The 20,658-nt window shown below is 36.2% G+C and overlaps 2 protein-coding genes across 19 annotated transcripts in view; one reads left to right on the top strand and one right to left on the bottom strand.

Annotated features, from left to right (window-relative positions):
- Positions 1 to 9,475, bottom strand: part of Fubp1 (far upstream element binding protein 1) — a 33,925-nt gene extending 24,450 nt beyond the window's left edge. For 3 of the 17 annotated variants that reach the window (XR_007108647.1, XR_007108648.1, XM_047551855.1), the window contains exons 1-8: positions 9,241 to 9,474; positions 3,379 to 3,469; positions 2,471 to 2,533; positions 1,626 to 1,664; positions 1,143 to 1,182; positions 564 to 616; positions 381 to 452; positions 199 to 256 (exon numbers count right to left, since the gene is read on the bottom strand). Coding sequence is in view for 14 of the 17 variants with exons in the window: in XM_047551855.1 (XP_047407811.1) it covers positions 199 to 256; positions 381 to 452; positions 564 to 616; positions 1,143 to 1,182; positions 1,626 to 1,664; positions 2,471 to 2,533; positions 3,379 to 3,469; positions 9,241 to 9,360 (536 nt within the window). In the remaining 3 variants the exon portion in view is untranslated. Of the gene's footprint in view, positions 1 to 198; positions 257 to 380; positions 453 to 563; positions 617 to 1,142; positions 1,183 to 1,625; positions 1,665 to 2,470; positions 2,534 to 3,378; positions 3,470 to 9,240 lie in introns of all 17 variants that reach the window. The other 14 variants (XR_007108649.1, XM_047551857.1, XM_047551860.1 and 11 more) reach the window with 12 other exon arrangements.
- A 62-nt stretch (positions 9,476 to 9,537) lies between these two features.
- The window catches only part of Dnajb4 (DnaJ heat shock protein family (Hsp40) member B4), a 36,767-nt gene continuing 25,646 nt past the window's right edge, over positions 9,538 to 20,658 (top strand). Inside the window, exons 1-2 of one of the 2 annotated variants that reach the window (XM_047552000.1) lie at positions 9,538 to 9,651; positions 14,322 to 14,425. The gene's annotated coding sequence lies outside the window, so the exon portion shown is untranslated. Of the gene's footprint in view, positions 9,652 to 9,853; positions 9,985 to 14,321; positions 14,426 to 20,658 lie in introns of those variants that run through there. The other variant, XM_047552007.1, reaches the window with a different exon arrangement.

Below are 20,658 nucleotides of genomic sequence, written 5' to 3'. Positions count from 1 at the left end.
GGTTTTAGTCACTTTTTGTATTCCATAGCTCAGCTAATAAACCCTAAACAAGAAAGGTGAGGTATAAACTTTGAAAAGTTAAATTTCAGGGAAGGGGACAGCAAGACAATGGTGTAGAAGCAGTAGTAAAGAGCAAAGACAAAGTTCAGAGTCTTCAGATTATTACTATAAATAGACTTTTAAGATTTTCATACTTACTGGACAGATTCAGGTGTTCCAGTTAACATACAAGACCTTTCTGGAAGGCCACCACTATCTAAAAATCAAAGAAAATTTTAGGTCAAGAAAATACTAACAAGTTGCATCATTATAACTAGGCAAATTAAAAAAGTATATACACTTTTTCTAGTCACTTTGAAAATACCCGAGAATAACATTACCAGGAGCTATCTGTATTTTGCATCCAGATTCCTGTTGTATGCGTGATATCTGTTCACCTCCTCGGCCAATTACTAGTTTAAAAAAAAAAAAAAAGAACAAAAGAAGAAAGAAAGAAAATTATTTGCTGAAATATTACAGCGTATGCTTTATGTTTTCAAAACTTTGTATATTAAGTTACTTACTGAATCCAACCATTCCATCTGGAACTTTGTATTCTTCTGTCATTACAGATCTGCTAAGAAATAAAAATAACTAAAAATTTCCTTCAAAGAAAATATGTTTATATATAAAAGGTAATCTATAAATATCAAGTCTAATGCCTCCTAATGGCTTAATTTAAGATTCAAGCACATATTTTTGGCCAAAATATAGTCTTATTCTTTGTGTAGTGTAGTTAAATTAAGAATCTTAAATAAGGTGACACTTATTAAGTGAGGACGAGATGGTGAACTGAACAGTCTAAAGGCATGAACTGCAAAGGAGTTAGGATGTAGTTCAGAAAAAGTCATCTTATAATTTAATTCACTTATATTTTAATTCACTAAAATGTAACCAGTTCCACCTGTTTTCTCATATCTCAAATGAATCTCTTGGGAAAAAAAAAAAAAATCTGTCCTTTTGTGTCATCTTCCCAATGGAGGGAAATGAACCACAAAAGCAAAAAACTATGTTGACATATATTCATTAGACATTAATTTGTCTTTGTACATACAGTTCAACTCACACTTGCAAAGTACTTTTAAAAAAGCTTTTGACTATACCTTTGTTGCTGATGCATCGGTGGTAACTGTGTTCCAAAAGCTACCAAAAAATTAAATAAAAATGCAAAATTTAAGTTTACTTATATATTTAACAACAATCAAATCAGACATTTTAAACTTTCCCTGATTCAAAAACATTCTGCAGGGAATAAAATTTTACATAGATGATTTAAATCAACATTAACATTGATGAGAAAACCAGTGAAAGGACAAATATATTAGCAAAAAAGCACAAAATTTTCCTCATTCAAGTGATACAAGCATAGATTAAGAAATAGTTAAATAAAATAAGAATCAATCTTTATATATATTAGCCACAAGGACTGCTAAAAGGAATATAAAAGAAAGAAAGGTATACATTTATAAGAGAAGGCTTCACATTCTAAAAGATCAACCAACTTCAAAAATATCCACTAAAAGTAGGAACAAGTCCTCAATATTAAAATTCAGGTACTTTTAACCCAGCTTAAAATAAATACTTACAGTCATTCTGAGGAGCAACTTTCTTAGCATCTGGTTGATCTGTAAAATTAAGAGTCTTTTAATTTTTGCCAATAAGGACAAAGCTCCCCCGCCAAGAATAAATATTGTTATAAACATTTATTGAAAATCTGGTAGAATGGTTTATTACTTGAACCAAAACTCAACCTACTCCCAATAATCTAAAGAAAAAAAAACTACAGTCTTTCATTATCTTTGTGTTTAAAAAAATGCACAGACAGTAAAAAAAAATCTTTCATTATATCAAATCACTGACTTTAATGTATGTTAAAACACTTTAGAATGATACAAGACAAAGTATCTCCATTACTAGCAAAATACCACATATGCTAAAGGCTAATGATGCTTCCACTGTAGGAACTGAAGACTGGGTGCGGGGAGGATGAACTATCAAAATGTCAAAATCTGACTTATCAAAAGTTGAGTGTATTTGATAGTGACCACAAAACTAGAGTCAAAAAGGAAAAACAAACAAAAAAAAAAAAAAACAAATCACATTACAAGGCAATCTCAATCTAAACTATTTTGTTATCTCTAGAGAAAACATTTCACTGTGTAGAACTTCAGAACTCAAGGCAACTACATGACTACCTTTATCTAAATTCATTAGAGATAAATACAATGCATACCTTACAACAGACAACCTATAGACGATTGAACTATATTCTCCTCCCCCCTTTTCAAACTTAAATGATTAAACATAAAATAAAGACTGTTGTGCAGCAAAAATTCAGACACAATCCAAAACATATTTGTGTCCATTTAAGAATCCACTGGTTTATTTCACGTTTACATACTAAACACAGGTAATAAATAAAAATTCCTGCCTTTAAAAGGAGAGGGCATTCCCTCCCAGTGTGTTGTACTGCTCGGACTTGTCCAAGAGCCATCTACACATAAAATAAAAAGAATACATTACATACAACATCTGAAGCATCATTAGCTCATTTTTTAAATATTAAAAACCTCACTATAAATATGAAAGACACTTAAATATGAGGAAACCAAGTACTCCTGGTCAAAAGCTACAAATACATTCATAGGCTCGGTCAGAATCCTCCTTAAAAAAAAAAAAAAAAAAAAAAAAAAAAAAAAAAAAAAGAAAGAAAGAAAAAAGAAAAAGGGCCAAAGAAAGTGTATCAAAATTTATATATATCAAACCTAAAACAAAAAAATATGTGCAGACTTCTAAGTTCAGAAGTTTCAACAATTATTTTTTAAAAATAGAAAGCACTGTAAATCCACTAATTTAATCCACATTAAAAATTAAACCTGAAACACAAAGTAACATAAAAATGGTATAACCTGCAACAAAACACACTGGAGTAGCACACTACAGCAACCTTAACCTGCAAAATGAAACCTAAAATAGTAAATAATGAAAATACAGCATATAAAAATTCATTCATATATGAGAAAAAACAGTAAAGTGTTTCCTAAATTATTTATAGTTTTGTTTTCAGAATTAACAAGAAGTCTGTGCGAACTGTCAATCTGGCACAATCCTAAGAGGGAAAATCAACTTGTTTTCTACTAAGAAAACTTTCTGGTTGATTCAAATTTTACCTACCTTGTCTAGGTCTCCCTTCCCCCATTACCTCTTGAAAGCTAATATAAATCTTACAATTTTAAGAACCATATTACAATACAAGTGACTCAATACTGAAAAAATATTGAAAATAACTTCAATTAAATACTCTCTAAACAATTAAAATTACTTATGGCTGTAACTTACCTCCATCTTCTAAAGGTCTTTTTTGTCCCCCATAACCATAGTCATTTGAATTTAATGATGTACCAGCATCACCCCCAATTTTTGCTGCAATCTTAAAAAACAAAAGCACACCATTACCAAGGATAGCAACACAATTAGTATATATTATTCAGCATCACAAAAGAAAATCACTTGATACAAAGACAAACTAAAACTACAGTTCAATTTATCACTATTATTAATACTTCACGGAGTTAACAATCATGGTCTGAAATGAAGCTTCCATAGAATTATCAAAGTAGCTGCAATTAGTTATCTTTAGAAGAAAAAACTAGTTTTGAAGAAAATCTGGATCCTAATGCTATCTTTTCCATAGCTTTCTCCCATAACTTCAAAAAATGTTTGTGATCACAGAACATAGGACTACTTCTAAGACTCCAGGTACTATGGTATTTTAAATGGTTTCTAGCCACGTGTAGTTACCAAGTACTTAAATTGTGGCCAGTCCAAACTGACATGCTCTTTAAGTATAAAATACGCACTTGGATACTGAAAAATTGCAACCAATGTGAAGAATATAAAGCATCTAAAAAGTTTATATTAAACATACACGAAAAGGATAATGTTCTGTGTTTGGTGAGCCAAACAAAATACGGGAGCTTGAATTGTATTTTCACTGGACAATATTGTTCTAAGAATACATGCAGGAGGAGCCTGGGGAGCTCTAGTCTAAGAAAATCTTAGCTATAGAACCATAATTCTGTTTAAAAGTCATTTTCCTGGGCTAGGGTGGTGGTTCAGTGTGAGGTTCAATCCTCAGCACTACATTTAAAAAAAAAAAAAAAAAGGTATTGTGTCACCTACAACTAAAAATAATATATAAATTTTTTTTAAAAAGTCACAGCCCTTGTGATGGTGAATGCCTGTAATCCCAGTGGCTAAGGAGGCTAAGGTAGAGGATTCTCAAGTTCAACGCCAGCCTCAGCAACTTAGCTAGACTCTGTCTCAAAATAAAAAGATGGCTGGGGATATGGCCCAGTGGTTAAGCACCCCCAGGCTCAATCTCTGGTGCCAAAAAGAAGCAGCAGTAGCCACTTTCCTCTTAAATGATCGATTGTTAGGGCTGGGGATACAGCACAGTTGGCAGAGTGCTTTGCCTCTCAAGCACAAGGCCCTGGGTTCAATCCCCAGCCCTGTAAAAACAAAACAACAACAAAAATGATCGATTGCTGGGCTGGGGAGATTGCTCAGTTGGTAGAGTGCTTGCCTTGTAAGCACAAGGTCCTGGGTTCAATCCCCAGCACGGGGGTAGGGTGGGGGGTAGGGGGTGTGGGGTGTGGTAGTGCAAAAGGAGTGGAGTGGGGCAAATAATTGTATTTGACTAAACAAACACCATACAAGAAGTATGAGCTTGGAGTCGCAAACAGGGCATAGTATTTATTGCATTTTTCTATGAAAAGGGAAATGGAACTATTTTTACCAGCAAAGGTCTAACTCCACAATACCAGGTATTATGTTCATTATCAAAGATATGTGATGGACTTATGAAGGTTTATCATATCATTTAACTTGGTGTCTGAAATCATCCAAGTTAAAATATATTAAAGATAATCAAACTTTTGGTGACTGAAATTTCCAAGAGATCTTGAAGTGAGATTAAAAGAACTAATCCAACTGCTTCACATTCGGGTATAATCCGGACACTGGAGAGGTTAAGAGTATATTCAAGGACCTGGGGTCTTAAATCAAATATGGATTACTTAAACCCCATATGTGTCATAACTCATCTAATAACTATACTTTCCAGTTTCCTAGATCTCCCTTTTCCTCATCTGTAAATGCAAATACCTACTACACAAAGCATTATTATTAAAATGCATGATACATATAATTTAATGTTATTTTCTTCCTCAAAGTTTCCCTAATCACACTTGAACTCCTTAGGAATCAAAACATTTAGTACTTCAAATGTTCTTTAAGAACTTAAATACATTAACTGGGATTTACAAAAGCTCTGAATTTGCAAAGCCACAATCCTTGAACTTCAAAGAAAGGCTACTTATTTATACTTTATTTACTGAATAGTTTTAATCGCTGAATAGTTCTACAACTATCCACTTGAAAATGAAAAGTTCCTACTTCGTTCACTCAAAAGAACCAGTAATATCTCAAAAATTGGGTTGGGGTTGTGACTCAGTGGTAGTGTGTTCGCAAAGCACACGTGAAGCCCTGGGTTTGCTCCTTAGCACCACATAAAAAAATAAATAAAAATATTGCAACTAAAAAAAATTCTCAAAAATTGACAGTAGGTAAAGACATTAGAGATTTTAGTATAAATATTAACAGATTTGATCAAATACATTTTCTAGGTTACTACAAACAGGGTTAATTTAAAAGAAATAATTCCTAGAAACCAACTTCCTGATATACTTATGGTTTGGATATGAGGTGTCCCCCAAAAGCTCACGTGTGAGACAATGCAAAAACGTTCAGAGGAGAAATGATTTAGTTGTAGAATTTTCTACCCATCAGTGATTTAATCCCCTGATAGGGATTAACTGAGTGGTAGGATGTAGCCAGAAGAGAACTGGAATTGAGGCATGGCTTTGGGGTATATATTTTGTATCTGGACACTGGAGACTCTCTCTGTATGCTTCCTGATGAAGTGAGCTGCTTCCCACTGCCACACTCTTCTGCCATGATGTTCTGCCTCACCCCCAGCCCTGAAGAATGGAAGGGGCCTTCGATGGACTAAGACCTCTGAAACTGAGCCCTCAAACTCTTCCTCCTCTATAACTGTGCTGGTCAGATCCTTTTAGTCTCAGAAGTGAAACAGCTGACTAAAACAATACTCAATTCTTATTAGACATAGCTTAAGTGTGGGCAACTTCTTACTTTGATTTTAATATACAAAAATAATTCAAGCATATAATAAATAAATAAAGACCAGTAGTGTAAAGGGGAACAGTGAGAGGGAGGAGGGAAGGGAAAGTGGAAGCATAAGGAATTGAAATACAACGAATTATATTCCATGCCTGTATGAATGTCGAACTGAACTCCACTATTTTATATACATATACATATAAAGCACTAACAAAAACATTAAATAATACACACTTTCTATTTGGACCATATTCTACTCCATGAATGAGTCAATAGTTTTCTGTGCTTTCATACATATATGTATATTTTAAGCATTTCCCACCTTCTACGCTGGCCCTCTCTCAAATCCAGGAATTGTGAAGTTGATAGGAAATGCAATAGATTAGTCAGTCATACCACTTGCTTTTAGTTTTTTTTAAAAAGCCAATTCTTAGAAGATAAGTAAACTACCTAAATGCCAATTTTAAGTCCACCACATGCCTCTCTTAGGCTTTTGGGTGAAGTTATAGATCTGATTCTACTTCTTTCTAGAACTTTTTGTGTCCTTATCAAATTTTCTTGAGCACTCTGTGCCTCATTTACCACATCTGCATATAATGAAATGGTAAAATAGTCTCTATACCTACCTTGTGGGATGACTGCAAAATTTAAGTGAATCAAGATATGTTTAGCTCAGAGCTTAATATGTAGCATAGTCTTAACAAATTGCTTGTTATTAAGACAAACTAGCATATTATGTGATTCAAATTTAAAGCATGGTCCACAAATATTTGATTTTAAAAATGCACCTGGATCAAACATAGTTGCATTCTACTTGTGAAAAACATGCCTGGAAGAACAAGGCATACAACCTCTGTAGTCCTAGGATGTGACATAGCCAGTAACATGCATTTCAAAGAACATAATCATTGTCAAAACAAAATTTGATAACTTTTAATTCACTGATTTGATTCAGTAAGTACTGAGTATCAACTATGAGCAAGGTCTTGATGGAGTTCATGGTCATACACTTGAAATGCGCAGAGATATATGGACACCTGCAGTATTACACCACCATTTCCTTATTACCATAATCAAGCTTGTTAGCAACCCAAAGTCTATCAAAACCTGGATTCATCTGTATTTTCTCACCTCTTTCCATTCGCCTTGCCCCACTCAATATTATGCTCTAGTAACTCTTGGGTTCTGACCATTCCCCGAATTCTCATACTTTTGCACATGCTGCTTTTCTCTATTGGCCAAACTCATTCTCCAATGCCTGAATAACATCCATTAGGCAGTTGGACACCCTTTCCTGGTATCCTATACAGTTTCTGACTCAGCAGAAATGCTCTATTAGAACAAGTTGAAGAATTAAGTGTCCATATTTTGTCTACACTCTTTATTAATGAAAGCATTAAATCTGGCAATTCTGTTATTTGCATTTGGTTCTTTTGACTATATCAAGCTTCCTAAAAAGTGAGAACCCAATTCGCATACTAAAATAATTTCCAGCATCTGGCGGGAGATGTAGTTCAATGATAAGGCTCTTGCCCAGCCATGTATGAGGCCTTAGATCCCCAGCACCCAAGTACAAAAACCCCTATATCTATGAACAGTGTGATACAATATGCAAGTTTAATAAAGACTGATAAGTCTTCCAATCCAAACTAACCTAACAGAGTTTCTGTCTGCTACATGAATGTTTCGACTGTTTTAAAGAATGTTCAGAAGTTTTACAAATGCACAACTAGTATTAATGATGAACTTTTGTTGACTACTCCCAATATTTTGGTTAATAATCAACAGGTACATTTTAATGTGTTCCCTAAAGATTTTGACTTTTGGGGGGCTGGGGGAATCTGGGGATTGAACTCAGGGGCAGATGTCAACAGAGTCATATCCCCAGCCCTATTTTGTATTTTACTTAAGAGACAGGGTCTCAATGAGTTGTTTAGCGCCTCGCTCTTGCTAAAGCTGGCTTTGAACTCGTGATCTTCCTGACTCAGCCTTCCGAGTGGATTTTGATTTTTGACTCAATCCGCCTGGTGGGTAAAAACTAAGCCAACTCCTCATACAATCAAAACTGGTTTTCACTTACCGTTCGCTTGACCCTACTCTAAAATGCCAGCACCTACTGTGTAACTAAAGTAAGATTTCGACTGTAGCTTACAAACTAGACCATACCAACATCACATATTTTAAAGTACAAGCGTATCAAGGGACATTGGAAAAGTTAACATTCAAGTTAAGAAATCTTCCAGGTTCCGAGAGCACATAAACCATTTTTTAAAACGGTTTTTTTTACCCTGGGAAAGAAATGCCTTCAGGGCTATGCACGCACCTACGTAATACAAAGAGGTCTGGTCAATTTACGACTCTGAACAGAGAGAGGCAGATTCAAATTGAAACCTCGGGTATAATGGGCCTGAGGCCATCTTGAGAAAGGAGGAAGAACTCACACACAAATCCCGCCCAAAGGAAGGGTACTCTCTTGAATCGCTTCCTTGTAGACGTGAAGGTGAACGTTACCGAAAGCTCCTTTAATTTCGAGGCAGAGCGCAAAGGAGCTGGAAGCTGAAACGACTGCTTTAATGACAAATCCCTTCCCTTACTACGTGAGACTTCTGTAGACGGACTCTACTCGTTCCCAAACTAATTACCAGAACCTTCCATCCTATTGTGTAAAAACTACGCGCGCTTCGTACCGTGTGAAAGACATTCATCCTGAGGGAAAGGAGAGGCTGCGATAACTTGTTGGGGAAGTGCTAGTACTGCAGAACTAGGCGAGACTTAATGCCATCTGAGTACCATGCATTGGGATTCCAACGCTAAGAACACAAAACTTGAGTTCTGGTCTCCGGTCGCTATTATCAACGTAGGGAAACGTGAATCTTCTCACATTTTGGCCAGGAAGAGCACCTCTTTCCCCTTCCTCACGCGGGAAGAGATAGCGGCCTACACAGCCAGCAGGCCAATTGCCGTGGGCTTTCGGGAACCCGCCGCGCGATCCCGACTTACCTGCCGGGCTCTCTGCAGCGCATCTTTGAAAGCATCGTTAACTCCTCCACCACCACCGCCGCCGCCACCACCACCAGCTGACCCAGAGGAGGGTGGAGGCACTGTTGAATAGTCTGCCATGACTACACTACAAGAGCCGCTACCGCTTCTTCTCACAGACCTCCTCTCAGCTAACTGCTAAGAAAGGAAGAAAATGGCGGCCGTCGAGGTTCTATCACATTCTTGCGCGACCATCGTGCCGTAAAGGGGCGGAGACTAAAAGACGGAAATCCCGCGATATTTCTGAGGGGACGTGCTGCTGTGGGGGTGGGGCTGAGAGAGAAGGAGCGGCAGAGAGCGTCGCGAGAACTGGGTTTAAGGTTTCGCGAGAATATGGTTTATCTTGGCGCCTCCTTTCAGCGCGTTGTTGGGGTGAGGCTGGGTAATTGTTATTTCGGGTTGGTGGGTACGTCTGGCGCGGTGACAGCTCTTGAGTTTGGGTTGCAGAAAGCTGGAAGAAAAAGGAGTAATTGTTGCTCACCTGCCGCTGCCTCAGGAAGGTAGTGCGGAAGAAATTTCCGCGGAGGGTTAGTCTATGTATCGGTGAGGAAGGGCTTGACGCCGAGGGGCGTGACGGCAACGCAACAGTGTCTCGGGAGCACTGCGGCCGGGAGAGCGCCTGAGAGAAGCGCGCCCGGGACGCCGTGCGGCTATGCTTCTGAAAACTCCTGCCTGGCTTAGTGGAAACCCAGCATGATTTTCAGGGTAGTAAAGCGCCCCTGTATTTACTTTTAGACTGTCAAGATTTTGGAGTTTTATCACAACTGGGGATGAGTTGAGGTTGGAAGTCTATTAGTTATCGAACTGATTTCCATGTTTTTAACTTAATGTGAATGAGCAGACTGACAATGACTGCCCGTTATCCTTCGAAAACGCGTTTGTTCATAAAATTCAGTGTTAAAGTTGATATCATAGTGGTGTGTCCCTGAGCAGTTTTATTGAGGTTCTTATAATTAACATGCGTTTCTTGCCCGGAATTGATTTTTGTGGCTTCTGAAATGGTTTTTTCCCCATTCATCTGTGTGTACTCAAATGTAAGGTCCTGTTCTGATTGTCATCCCTGTAACTAGCTGATTTCTTTTTGGGGGGAGTGTGGCAAGTTCTATTATTTCCCAAATGATTTCAGACATTTTTCAGAACTTAGCATAGTTTATGTAGTCTGCATTGATAGTAGTAGTAGTTCCAGAGACAAATTAGGGTGTTTTACAAGTCATTCTGTTTGTACTTGAATATCTCACAATGTTTTTTATTCTTTTTCCCAAACTCGTTTCCATTTAGTTAACAAAATGAGGTAAAATGAACTTTTCCAACTTTGTGGCATTTTTGTCTTCTGTGAATTAATCTAAAAAAATACTTTTCCCATTGCTGGTCTTAAAAGTGAGAGGAATGTGTGCTGCAGTCTTTGGGATAACCTAAAAACGAATGTATCCATTTGTTCAAGACCCAAAATAAGTCAGTTAACTGAAGTTATGTTAGTAAATATGAATGGACCATGATTTTCTTCTAATCAGCGTTTGGTATCCTATCCATTAATAGCTCTGATCATCCTTTCCAGTGCTCATAGCTTTCCTTTAAATTTTACTGGGTCTGAGCAAGGAGGTGCAGGCCTATAATCCCAGCCAGTGGGGAGGCTGAAGCAGGAGGAGCTTCAGTGGAGGCCAACTCAGCAACTTTAGTGAGATCCTGCCTCACAATAGAAAATAAAAAGGTATGGGATGTAGCTCAGTGGGAAAAAAGCTGGTAATTCAATCCCTATTATCAAAATAAGATTTTTTTTTTAAATGGAAATTATATTTGGGAAAGCAGTACATGTATTGAACCTACAATATATAGACAAGCTATAAAAGTAGTCTTGGGTGGTATTGCTAATTAAAACTTTATATTTTTAGTTGTATTTATTAATCAGTAATAGATTTTTTCATATTTTATTTTGTTAGTCAGATACCAGTCAGACCTTCTGGTCAACATAATATACGAGTTATATAATTTATCCCCAAGCAATCTTTATTTCATGTATACTTTAGTTTTCTTTAGATATTGAAAGTAAGGATCTCTCTCCCTCTCCCCCCCTTCCTCTCTACACACACACACACACACACACACACACATTTATGTAGTTTTTTTTTTTTTTTGGTAGAGGTATGGATATGCTAGAATGGGAACAAACTGAAATCAGTCTAGACCAGGATTTCTCAACCTCAGCACTATTGACATTTTAGACCAGATAAATCTTTGTTTTGCTGTACTATTCTGCATTCAAATATGTTTGACAGCTTCCTCATCTTCTGCTACAGTAGCACCCCTTTGATCCATCACCAGTTGTGACAACCCAAAATAGATACAGACATTGCATATGTGCCTTGGACAAAATTACCCCTCATAGGTAAGCATCAATGGTTTCTGTTCCTGCCTCTTATCTATCAGGAAGACCTTAGTGACTATAATGCCATTGCATATTCTAAATTCCATTACTTTCACTCCCACTGCCCCCACCCTAACCCAAGTTACCATGACTTCATTTTTGGATGGTTAAGCAGCATTCTAGTTGATTTCTCTGCTTCTGCGCTTACATCTCTTCAATTTACTTTTTTAAAAAATGATGAAATTTGGTACAGAAACGTATGTAAATACATAAGGTTTCAAAAGTACCAAGCACCCATGTACCAACTCTGAGAATATTATCTAAGGAGTAAACCATTATCTGTATTTTTGAAACTTCAAAGGTACCTCTACCTGATATTACAATTAATTTCTCATATAGAAGGTTAATGTTTTTTTTTTTTTAAGGAAAACAAATCAGATCTCATCTATATGTTTCCAGTTGCATTTTAAATCCTTTTCCTAACATGGCCCGAGGGCTCCACATAATCAGGCCACTGTGTCTACAACTGACTCCACTCCAAACTATTTGTCTACTTTGCTGTTCAAGATCTTCCTGCCTGTGGAACCTTTTAGTTATTTTTTCCTCTGACAATATGCACTTATAGACCTTCACATGACTTGTCTTCCTCATTCAGGCCTCACTTCAGATGATACCTCCTTATGCCAATCTGATCTTGCCATTCTGCAGTTACTGTCAGATACCATGTTCTCTTTAGGGTATTTATCTGAAATTATCTTATGTTTTATGTGTTTACTTTTTTTATGTGTCTCTTGCATTAAAACATAAACTTCTGGAGAGCAGGGATTTTTCTCCACCATTGATCAGTCCCTAGTACTGATCCTACTAATTTAGTCCTAGTTTTGGCACTCTGTATTTGTTGAATGAATGAATGTTGAAAAATAACTGCTTTCCCATTTGAGTTTTTGTGGTTTTTTTCCCCCTTGGTACCAGGAATTGAACCCAGGGGCACTCAACCACCGAGCCACATTCCCAGCCCTTTTTACTTTTTTTTTTTTTTTTTTTTTAATTTTGAGACAGGGTCTGGCTAGGTTGCTTAAGACCTTACTAAATTGCTGAGACTGACTTTGAACTTGTGATCCTTCTGCCTCGGCCTCCCAAATTGCTGTCATTGTAGGAGTATGCCACCACACCTGGCTTAGTTGATTTTTTGATGTTCGGCATGTAGCTTAATCTGTGTCAGATTTCTCATCTATATAGTGATCATAATCTGTTACCATCCTTTAATGAACTGTATTTCTGAGCTTTTCAGAAAACTGGTATGAATAAAATAGGCAATTCATCTTCTGGTATTGCATGATCAGGAAAAAAAATGCATAGTACTCTTTAAAAATAGTATATTTTAATATTTTTGGTAAAACAGAATAATGCAAGGTTAACCGAATTGTGGGAAAACTATGATTTTTTTTTTTTTAAATACTGGAGTTTAAAACCGGGGGCACTTCACCATTGAACTACATCTCCATTCCTTTTTATTTTTTATTTTTGAGGCAAAATCTTGTTAAGTTTCTGATGCTGACCATGAATTTGTGAGTCTCCTGCCTTAGTCTCCCAAATCACTTGGATTATAGGCCTGAGCCACTGTACCAGTTTGCTAGTGATTTTCCTAAGTTATATATATATGTTAGTTTTGAGTTCATATACTCTTCTCAAAGCTATTTGTACTCTGCTGTTTCTTCTAGCTTAATTTTATTAAAACTGATGAAATCTTCTTGACTAAGTTTATTCCCTTTTGCAGTGTAAATCCTCTTAAAATGGGCATATCAAAAATTTTAAAAATTAAAAACAAGAAGAAAAAAAATGAACCTATCATGGGCATCTCATAGTTAATAATCTATAATTGGTTTATTGTGCTATGAGAGATTAGCTGAATGTCCAACTAAATTATGTTTGATAGTCACACTCTTATCAAGGACATTTTAGAATCAGTTATTAGAACTTTGGCAGTAGCCTAAAAAATTAACTTCTGATAGGTATTCCATATTTTATCCTCAGGATGAAGGGAAAGTCAGTAGTTCTGAACTTATAAATGTCCAATACCATGTAAATTGCCAAATAATAAGGTAAAAGGGTAAATAAAAGTTGGATTATTAAATGTACTAGAAAGTTTCTTCCTTTTACTTCTTGATTTATTGCTTACCAAATTGGTTCATTCTTAGTATAGAATGAACTGTTGGAGCTCTTAAGACTGTGTGAAATATTGACAGATAGTTATTTATAGCTAATAGAGAAAAATAACCTCTTACGGTTTTTGAACAGGCATTTTTAGAATGGCAAAAATTGTCTAGCTTTCCTACCTCACTTTATATCCATGTATATTCTGACAGGTTTTAGCCAGAAGGCTCTTATAAACTTATACACTTATTTTATACTCTGTCATTGAAACCAACTCTGTTTTTCCAGTATACAGTCCCAACAGATGCAGGTTAAATGTGAGAATGCAACCACTTTAAAGTGATGGTCCAGGATGTTGTTCAGGTATTTGATTATTAGGTGGGTAATTAACCTTTGTGACTTTTATCTCCATTCTGTTTGAGTTTCTAGGATTTTATTTTAGACTAAGGTATGAATGGAAGCAGGAGATATTTTTCATTTTAAAAGACAAAGTTGTTAACACAAATGTAACTTTGGAACTTTGTAGGGAATAGCAGTTTGACCAATGTCTGAAACTGGAGGCAGCCCAATGTTGTGGAAAAGACTCTGGATTTGGTCCCAGAGGATCTAGAATCAAGTGTATGCCCTTTGGTAAGTCTCAAGTTCTTTCTTTCACTAGCATAACATTAAAAGGGTAATTTAATCTGTTTCTTAAAAGTAACCAACAGTAAAACATAATAAAATTTTTGTATTTTTACACAGTGATTTCTGTTTGCCTTTGAGAAACTGTTAGCCAGACTCTGTGGTATATACCTGTAATCTCAGTGATTTGGGAGGCTGAGAGAGGACGCTGATGGAGACCAGCCTTAGCAACTTAGAGCAGGACCCTGTCTCAAAATAAAAATTAAAAAAGGACTGGGAATGTATGTCAATGGTAAAGTGCCTCTGGGTTAAATCTACAGTATTAAAAAAGAAATGAAAAGAAAAAGAAATTGTTGTAGCATCATCTCACTCTGAGTTCCCAGCAATTTCTTCTCTGATTTGAATGCCAAATTTGAGTATCCTGATTGAAGAGCTGTTAGAGGACTGAACAGTACTATGATATTGTTAATGGCCATTCATTTACCCTAAATTCAGCTGTTTAACATGTTTACCATCCCCACATATTCATAACTGTGGAGCCCCTGAGCCTTTGTACATCTTTTTCTCTGTAAGAAACTGACCTCTGACTTCTGTTTTACTGTTGTATGATAATTCCCTATTTTTTCCAAAAAGCTTGTCCGAAACTCTAAATTAGGAATTTCTATTCATTCTCATGTGCCATAGCATAGTAATTTCCCATCTTATCATTCATTGTTTATTTGGAATTCTCACTTGGATATAATGTCTTAAGATAGTAATAGCTATGTCTGCCTTTGTGCAGACACAAAGAAAAAGCATAGCACACCAAAACACTGATAGTAATATCTAATACCATATTATGGGCACTGTTCTAAGTTCTTTAAATGGATTCATTTTTTTGTTCTCATAGCAGTCTTTTTGAGATAGAGCCTGTTAATATCTACCATTTTGCTGAGGTTTAGGTATGTTAACTTGCCCAGGGTCACATATTAGTGTTAGAGCTGCAAGCTGCAGTTTGAATGTGGGTAACCTAACTTGAAAGAAAGGAATTGTCTGTACAAAGATGGGTAAGAAAATGAATGTCTTTGTAATTTCTAGGATATGGTTCATGACTTAGTGCTTTTATTTGAATTTTTAAAATATTTGCATTTGTTTTTAATCAAGACTTAGACCAAAAGTCTTCATGAGAAGGCAGCTCTTTATGTGGAAAAAAGAATAGATTTAATTTACAAAATTTAAAGAACTCATGTCATATGATATAATCTTATACTTTCTTCTGTAACTTTGGAGGAGTTAAGTAATATGCCTTATTAAAGTGTATAAAACTTTTTTTTTTATTGTAAACACATGGGATACATGTTGTTTCTCTGTTTGTACATGGCGTAAAGGCATACCATTTGTGTAATCATAAATTTATATAGGGTAATGTTTGATTCATTCTGTTATTTTTTTCCCTTTCCCCCCCCCCCCTCCCACCCCTCTTTTCCCTCTATACAGTCCTTCCTTCCTCCATTCTTGCCCCCCTCCCTAACCCTAACTCTAACCCTAACACTAACCCCTCCCACCCCCCATTATGTGTCATCATCCACTTATTAGCGATATCATTTGTCCATTGGTTTTTTGAGATTGGTTTATCTCACTTAGCATGATATTCTCCAGTTTCATCCATTTGCCTGCAAATGCCATAATTTTATCATTCTTTATGGCTGAGTAATATTACATTGTATATATATACCACATTTTCTTTATCCATTCCATCAATTGAAGGACATCTAGGTTGGTTCCACAATCTGTCTATTGTGAACTGAGCAGCTATGAACATTGATGTGGCTGTATCTCTGTAATATGCTGATTTTAAGTCCTTTGGGTATAGGCCAAGGAGTGGGATAGCTGGGTCAAATGGTGGTTCCATTCCAAGTTTTCTAAGGAGTCTCCACACTGCTTTCCAGAGTGGCTGCACTAATTTGCAGCCCCACCAGCAATGTAAGAGTGTACCTTTCTCCCCACATCCTCGCCAACACCTGTTGTTGCTTGTATTCTTGATAATGGCCATTCTAATTGGGGTGAGATGGAATCTTAGGGTGGTTTTGATTTGCATTTCTCTTATTACTAGAGATGTTGAACATTTTTCCATATGTTTGTTGATTGCTTGTAGATCTTCTTCTGTGAAGTGTCTATTCATTTCCTTAGCCCATTTGTCAATTGGATTATTTGCATTCTTGGTGTAGAGTTTTTTGAGTTCTTTATAGATTCTGGAGATTAGCGCTCTATCTGAAGTATGTTTGGCAAAGATTTTTTCCCACTCTGTAGGCTCTTTCTTCGCATTGCTGATAGTTTCCTTTGCTGAGAGAAAGCTTTTTAGTTTGAATCTATCCCAGTTATTAATTCTTGCTTTTATTTCTTGTGCTATGGGAGTCCTGTTAAGGAAGTCTGGTCCTAAGCCGACATGTTGAAGCTCTGGACCTACTTTTTCTTCTATAAGATGCAAGGTCTCTGGTCTGATTCCGAGGTCCTTAATCCATTTTGAGTTTAGTTTTGTGCATGGTGAGAGATATGGGTTTAGTTTCATTCTGTTGCATATGGATTTCCAATTCTCCCAGCACCATTTGTTGAAGAGGCTATCTTTTCTCCATTGCATATTTTTGGCCCCTTTGTCTAGTATGAGAAAATTGTATTTATTTGGGTTTGTGTCCGTGTCCTCTACTCTGTACCATTGATCTACCTTTCTATTTTGGTACCAATACCATGCCGTTTTTGTTACTATTGCTTTGTAGCAGAGTTGAAGATCTGGTATTGCGATACCCCCTGCTTCATTCTTTCTGCCAAGGATTGCTTTAGCTATTCTGGGTTTTTTATTCTTCCAGATGAATTTCATAATTTCTTGCTCTATTTCTGTAAGGTACATCATTGGGATTTTAATTGGAATTGCATTGAATCTGTATAGCACTTTTGGTAGTATGGCCATTTTGACAATATTAATTCTTCCTATCCAAGAACATGGGAGATCTTTCCATCTTCTAAGGTTTTCTTTAATTTCTTTCTTTAGTGTTCTGTAGTTCTCCTTGTAGAGGTCTTTCACCTCTTTTGTGAGATTGATTCCCAAGTATTTTATTTTTTTCAAAGCTATTGTGAATGGGGTAGTTTTCCTGATTTCTCTTTCTGAAGATTCATCACTTATGTATAAAAATGCCTTAGATTTATGTGCATTGATCTTATATCTCGCTACTTTACTGAATTCACTTATGAGATCTAAAAGTTTTCTGGTGGAATTTCCTGGTTCCTCTAAGTATACAATCATATCATCAGCAAATAGGGATAGTTTGAGTTCTTCTTTTCCTATTTGTATCCCTTTAATTTCTTTGGTCTGTCTAATTGCTCTGGCTGTATAAAACTTTATATGGTATGTTTCTATACATGCCTACATATGTAGTCTGCCCTCTGTGGATTTTGCATTTGTGAATTCAACCAACCATGGATCAAAAATAATCAGAAAAGTTCTGTCTGTACAGAACATACACAGACTTTTTTCCTTGTCATTATTCCCTGAACAATACAATACAGCAAGTATTTACATAGAATTTACAATGTATTAGGTGTTATAAATAATCCAGAGATGACTTAAATATATACAGGAGGGGACTGGGTATATAAAGCTTAGTGGTAGAGCACATACCCAAATCTATATCCATGTATGGGGGATGTATCTAAGTTACATGCAAATACTGTATACCATTTTATATGAAGGACTTGGATGTCTTCAAATTTTAGTATCTGAGGGGAATCTTGTAACCAATACCCTTCAGATACTGAGGGATGTCTATATATATTTGATGATGAGTGATGATTAGTGTTATTTTTCAAATACATTATTTAGGGATTGATCTGTCAGTAGTCTATTATAAGTCTTTTTAAGGCAAGGATCAGATTGATTGATTTTTCCCATGTTACCACACAGCATCAGTAATAGTGTTTGTACTGTTTTTCTGCATATCAGATTTCTTTAGAAAATATTCCAACTTCTAGAAAAGATCAGACTTTTGAGAATTCTGAGTAAAATTCTTTATAGTTTATCTTTTAGAACTGTTAATGCTTGAAGCAGAGATCCTTTGTGAAAACATGACACATTTTCTCTTCTTGGGACCTTTTTAGTAAAGGTAGAAGGAATATCTAGTGGGTGACCAAAGTGTCATTTCCAGCTTTATAGTGTTTTTCAAGTCTAATGAGAGAAGGAAACTCCTTACTGCATCATACAAAAAGCCCTTTTTCAATATATATAGTGTTTTGTTTGGCTAGCTGCTTATAGCTGTTGGTAGGATCTGTCCTTTAACCAATGCCATAGGAGCCACAACACAGCATCATTATGCAGAAAATTGAAAAGTTCAGAGCTTTCTGCTCTTACTGATAGGACATAACACTCACAGCTTCCCATTACTTAGGGTTATAATGCTAGATTGAAAATTTGGGACCCTTCAGAGCATCTGTCTCAAAAACTGGCCTTTACACCCAGTTCTTGAGTAATTTTAGACAAATTGTATACTGTGCTTTTCAATAATTTATAATAAAGCTGTAATATATATGTATATATCTGTAATATATATAGTTTTAATTTACTTTAAATTGGTCCTATATTTATTCCCCAAGTGTGTTTCCACACCTGTGACTGCTTAGCTGTCTACAGGACTTTTATTTTGCATGTTGCCTAAAAACAAAATGTCTAAAACAGCCAGGCATGGTGGCACATGCCTGTAATTCCAGCAACTTGGGAGATTGAAGCAAGAGGATCACAAGTTTGAGGCCAGCCTGGGCAATTTAGTGAGACCCTGTCTCAAAGTGAAAAATAAAAAGGGCTGGAGGTGTGACTCAGTAGTTAAGCATCCCTGGGTTAAATCCCCGGTACCAAAAAAAAAAAAAAAACAAAAAAAAAACTAAAACAATTTAATATGTTTATTGTTCTTATTCTCTCTCTCTTTTTTTTTTGTGGTTGGTAAAAAACGTTTATTTTCCCTCCTCCCTGTTAAATCCCATATCTATATATTTATATAACAGTTCCTTTTATTTTATTACATTTTTAAAAACTTTTTAGCTTAAAAAAAAAAATCCAGATAAAAAATCATTTGGAGGTGCGCTGGGGGTGTAGCTCAGTGGTAGAACACTTGTCTAAGCATGCATAGACCCTGGATTCGATTCCCAGCACAGTGTGGATACACACACATATATATACACATCTTTCCCCCCACCCCAACCCATTTTTTCAAGGACTAACCTATTTCAGTGATCTTTTACTTAGTGGTTGTCTGCAGTGGCAAGAGAGAGCTTTTTTAAGAACTTGAAGGTATGGGCTGGGGTTATGGCTCAGTGGTAGAGCACTGGCCTAGCACATGTAAGGCATTGGGTTCAGTCCTCACCACCACATAAAAATAAATAAAGAAGAGAATGGAGGTAAAGCATTTCAGTGGTAAAGCTTTTGGCCTAGCATGCACAAGGCCCTAGGTTTGATTCCCAGCACTGGAAGACAAAAAACAAAACAAACAAACAAAAAAGAAAACAAGGAAGAGTTAGTCCCACTCCCTATTCCCAGACACTGATTTAATTTGTTTGTATTTAAATCTTTAAAAGCTTCTGAAATTAATCCTGAAATGCAGGCCATATTTAAGAAGCTCCGAAGTCTTGATGTTCTCTCAGACTTTTGCCTGTAGTTTGTTCTAGTTGTTAGGGGAATATAGTCTTGGGAAGAGTTTAAGATCTGGAAATATTTTCTGTTTTTAAACTGTTAAAATAATTAAATGGCTTAAGTACCCTGCATTCCTACATAAGCAAACTGAAACCTACTATAAACAGTCTTAACCAGACAGAAACCGTTAACTAACCTCTAACTAGGGACTTTCCACTGACATGAGCCAAATAAGGCTGCTTCTCCATCTTAACCAATCATATATTTTCTTTTCCTTGCTTCTGTGCTTATCTGAGAAAAGCCATCCCCTCTGGCCCCTTGAACTCTGAACCACTGAACCACTTTCATTTTGGATTTGCCTGCTTCTTTAGTCGATTCTTGAAAATGTTAAGGTGTCAAACTTGACATTTTAAGAGTCCTATTAACTTTTTGTAATGTAGGTTCGGGCAGTGTTTCTTAACCAAAAACTACCAGTGTCATCTGCAGCACTTTTTTGAAGTGCAGACAATAGCCCTACTGAATCATGCTTTGAGGAATCTGCATTTCTTATTTTTTAGAAAGTGAGTGTTATTGGTATGCTCATGAAAATCTG

This window comes from Sciurus carolinensis, chromosome 1 (assembly GCF_902686445.1).
Source record: "Sciurus carolinensis chromosome 1, mSciCar1.2, whole genome shotgun sequence".
NCBI lineage: Eukaryota > Metazoa > Chordata > Mammalia > Rodentia > Sciuridae > Sciurus > Sciurus carolinensis.
This window is presented reverse-complemented; position numbering and strand designations above follow the sequence as displayed.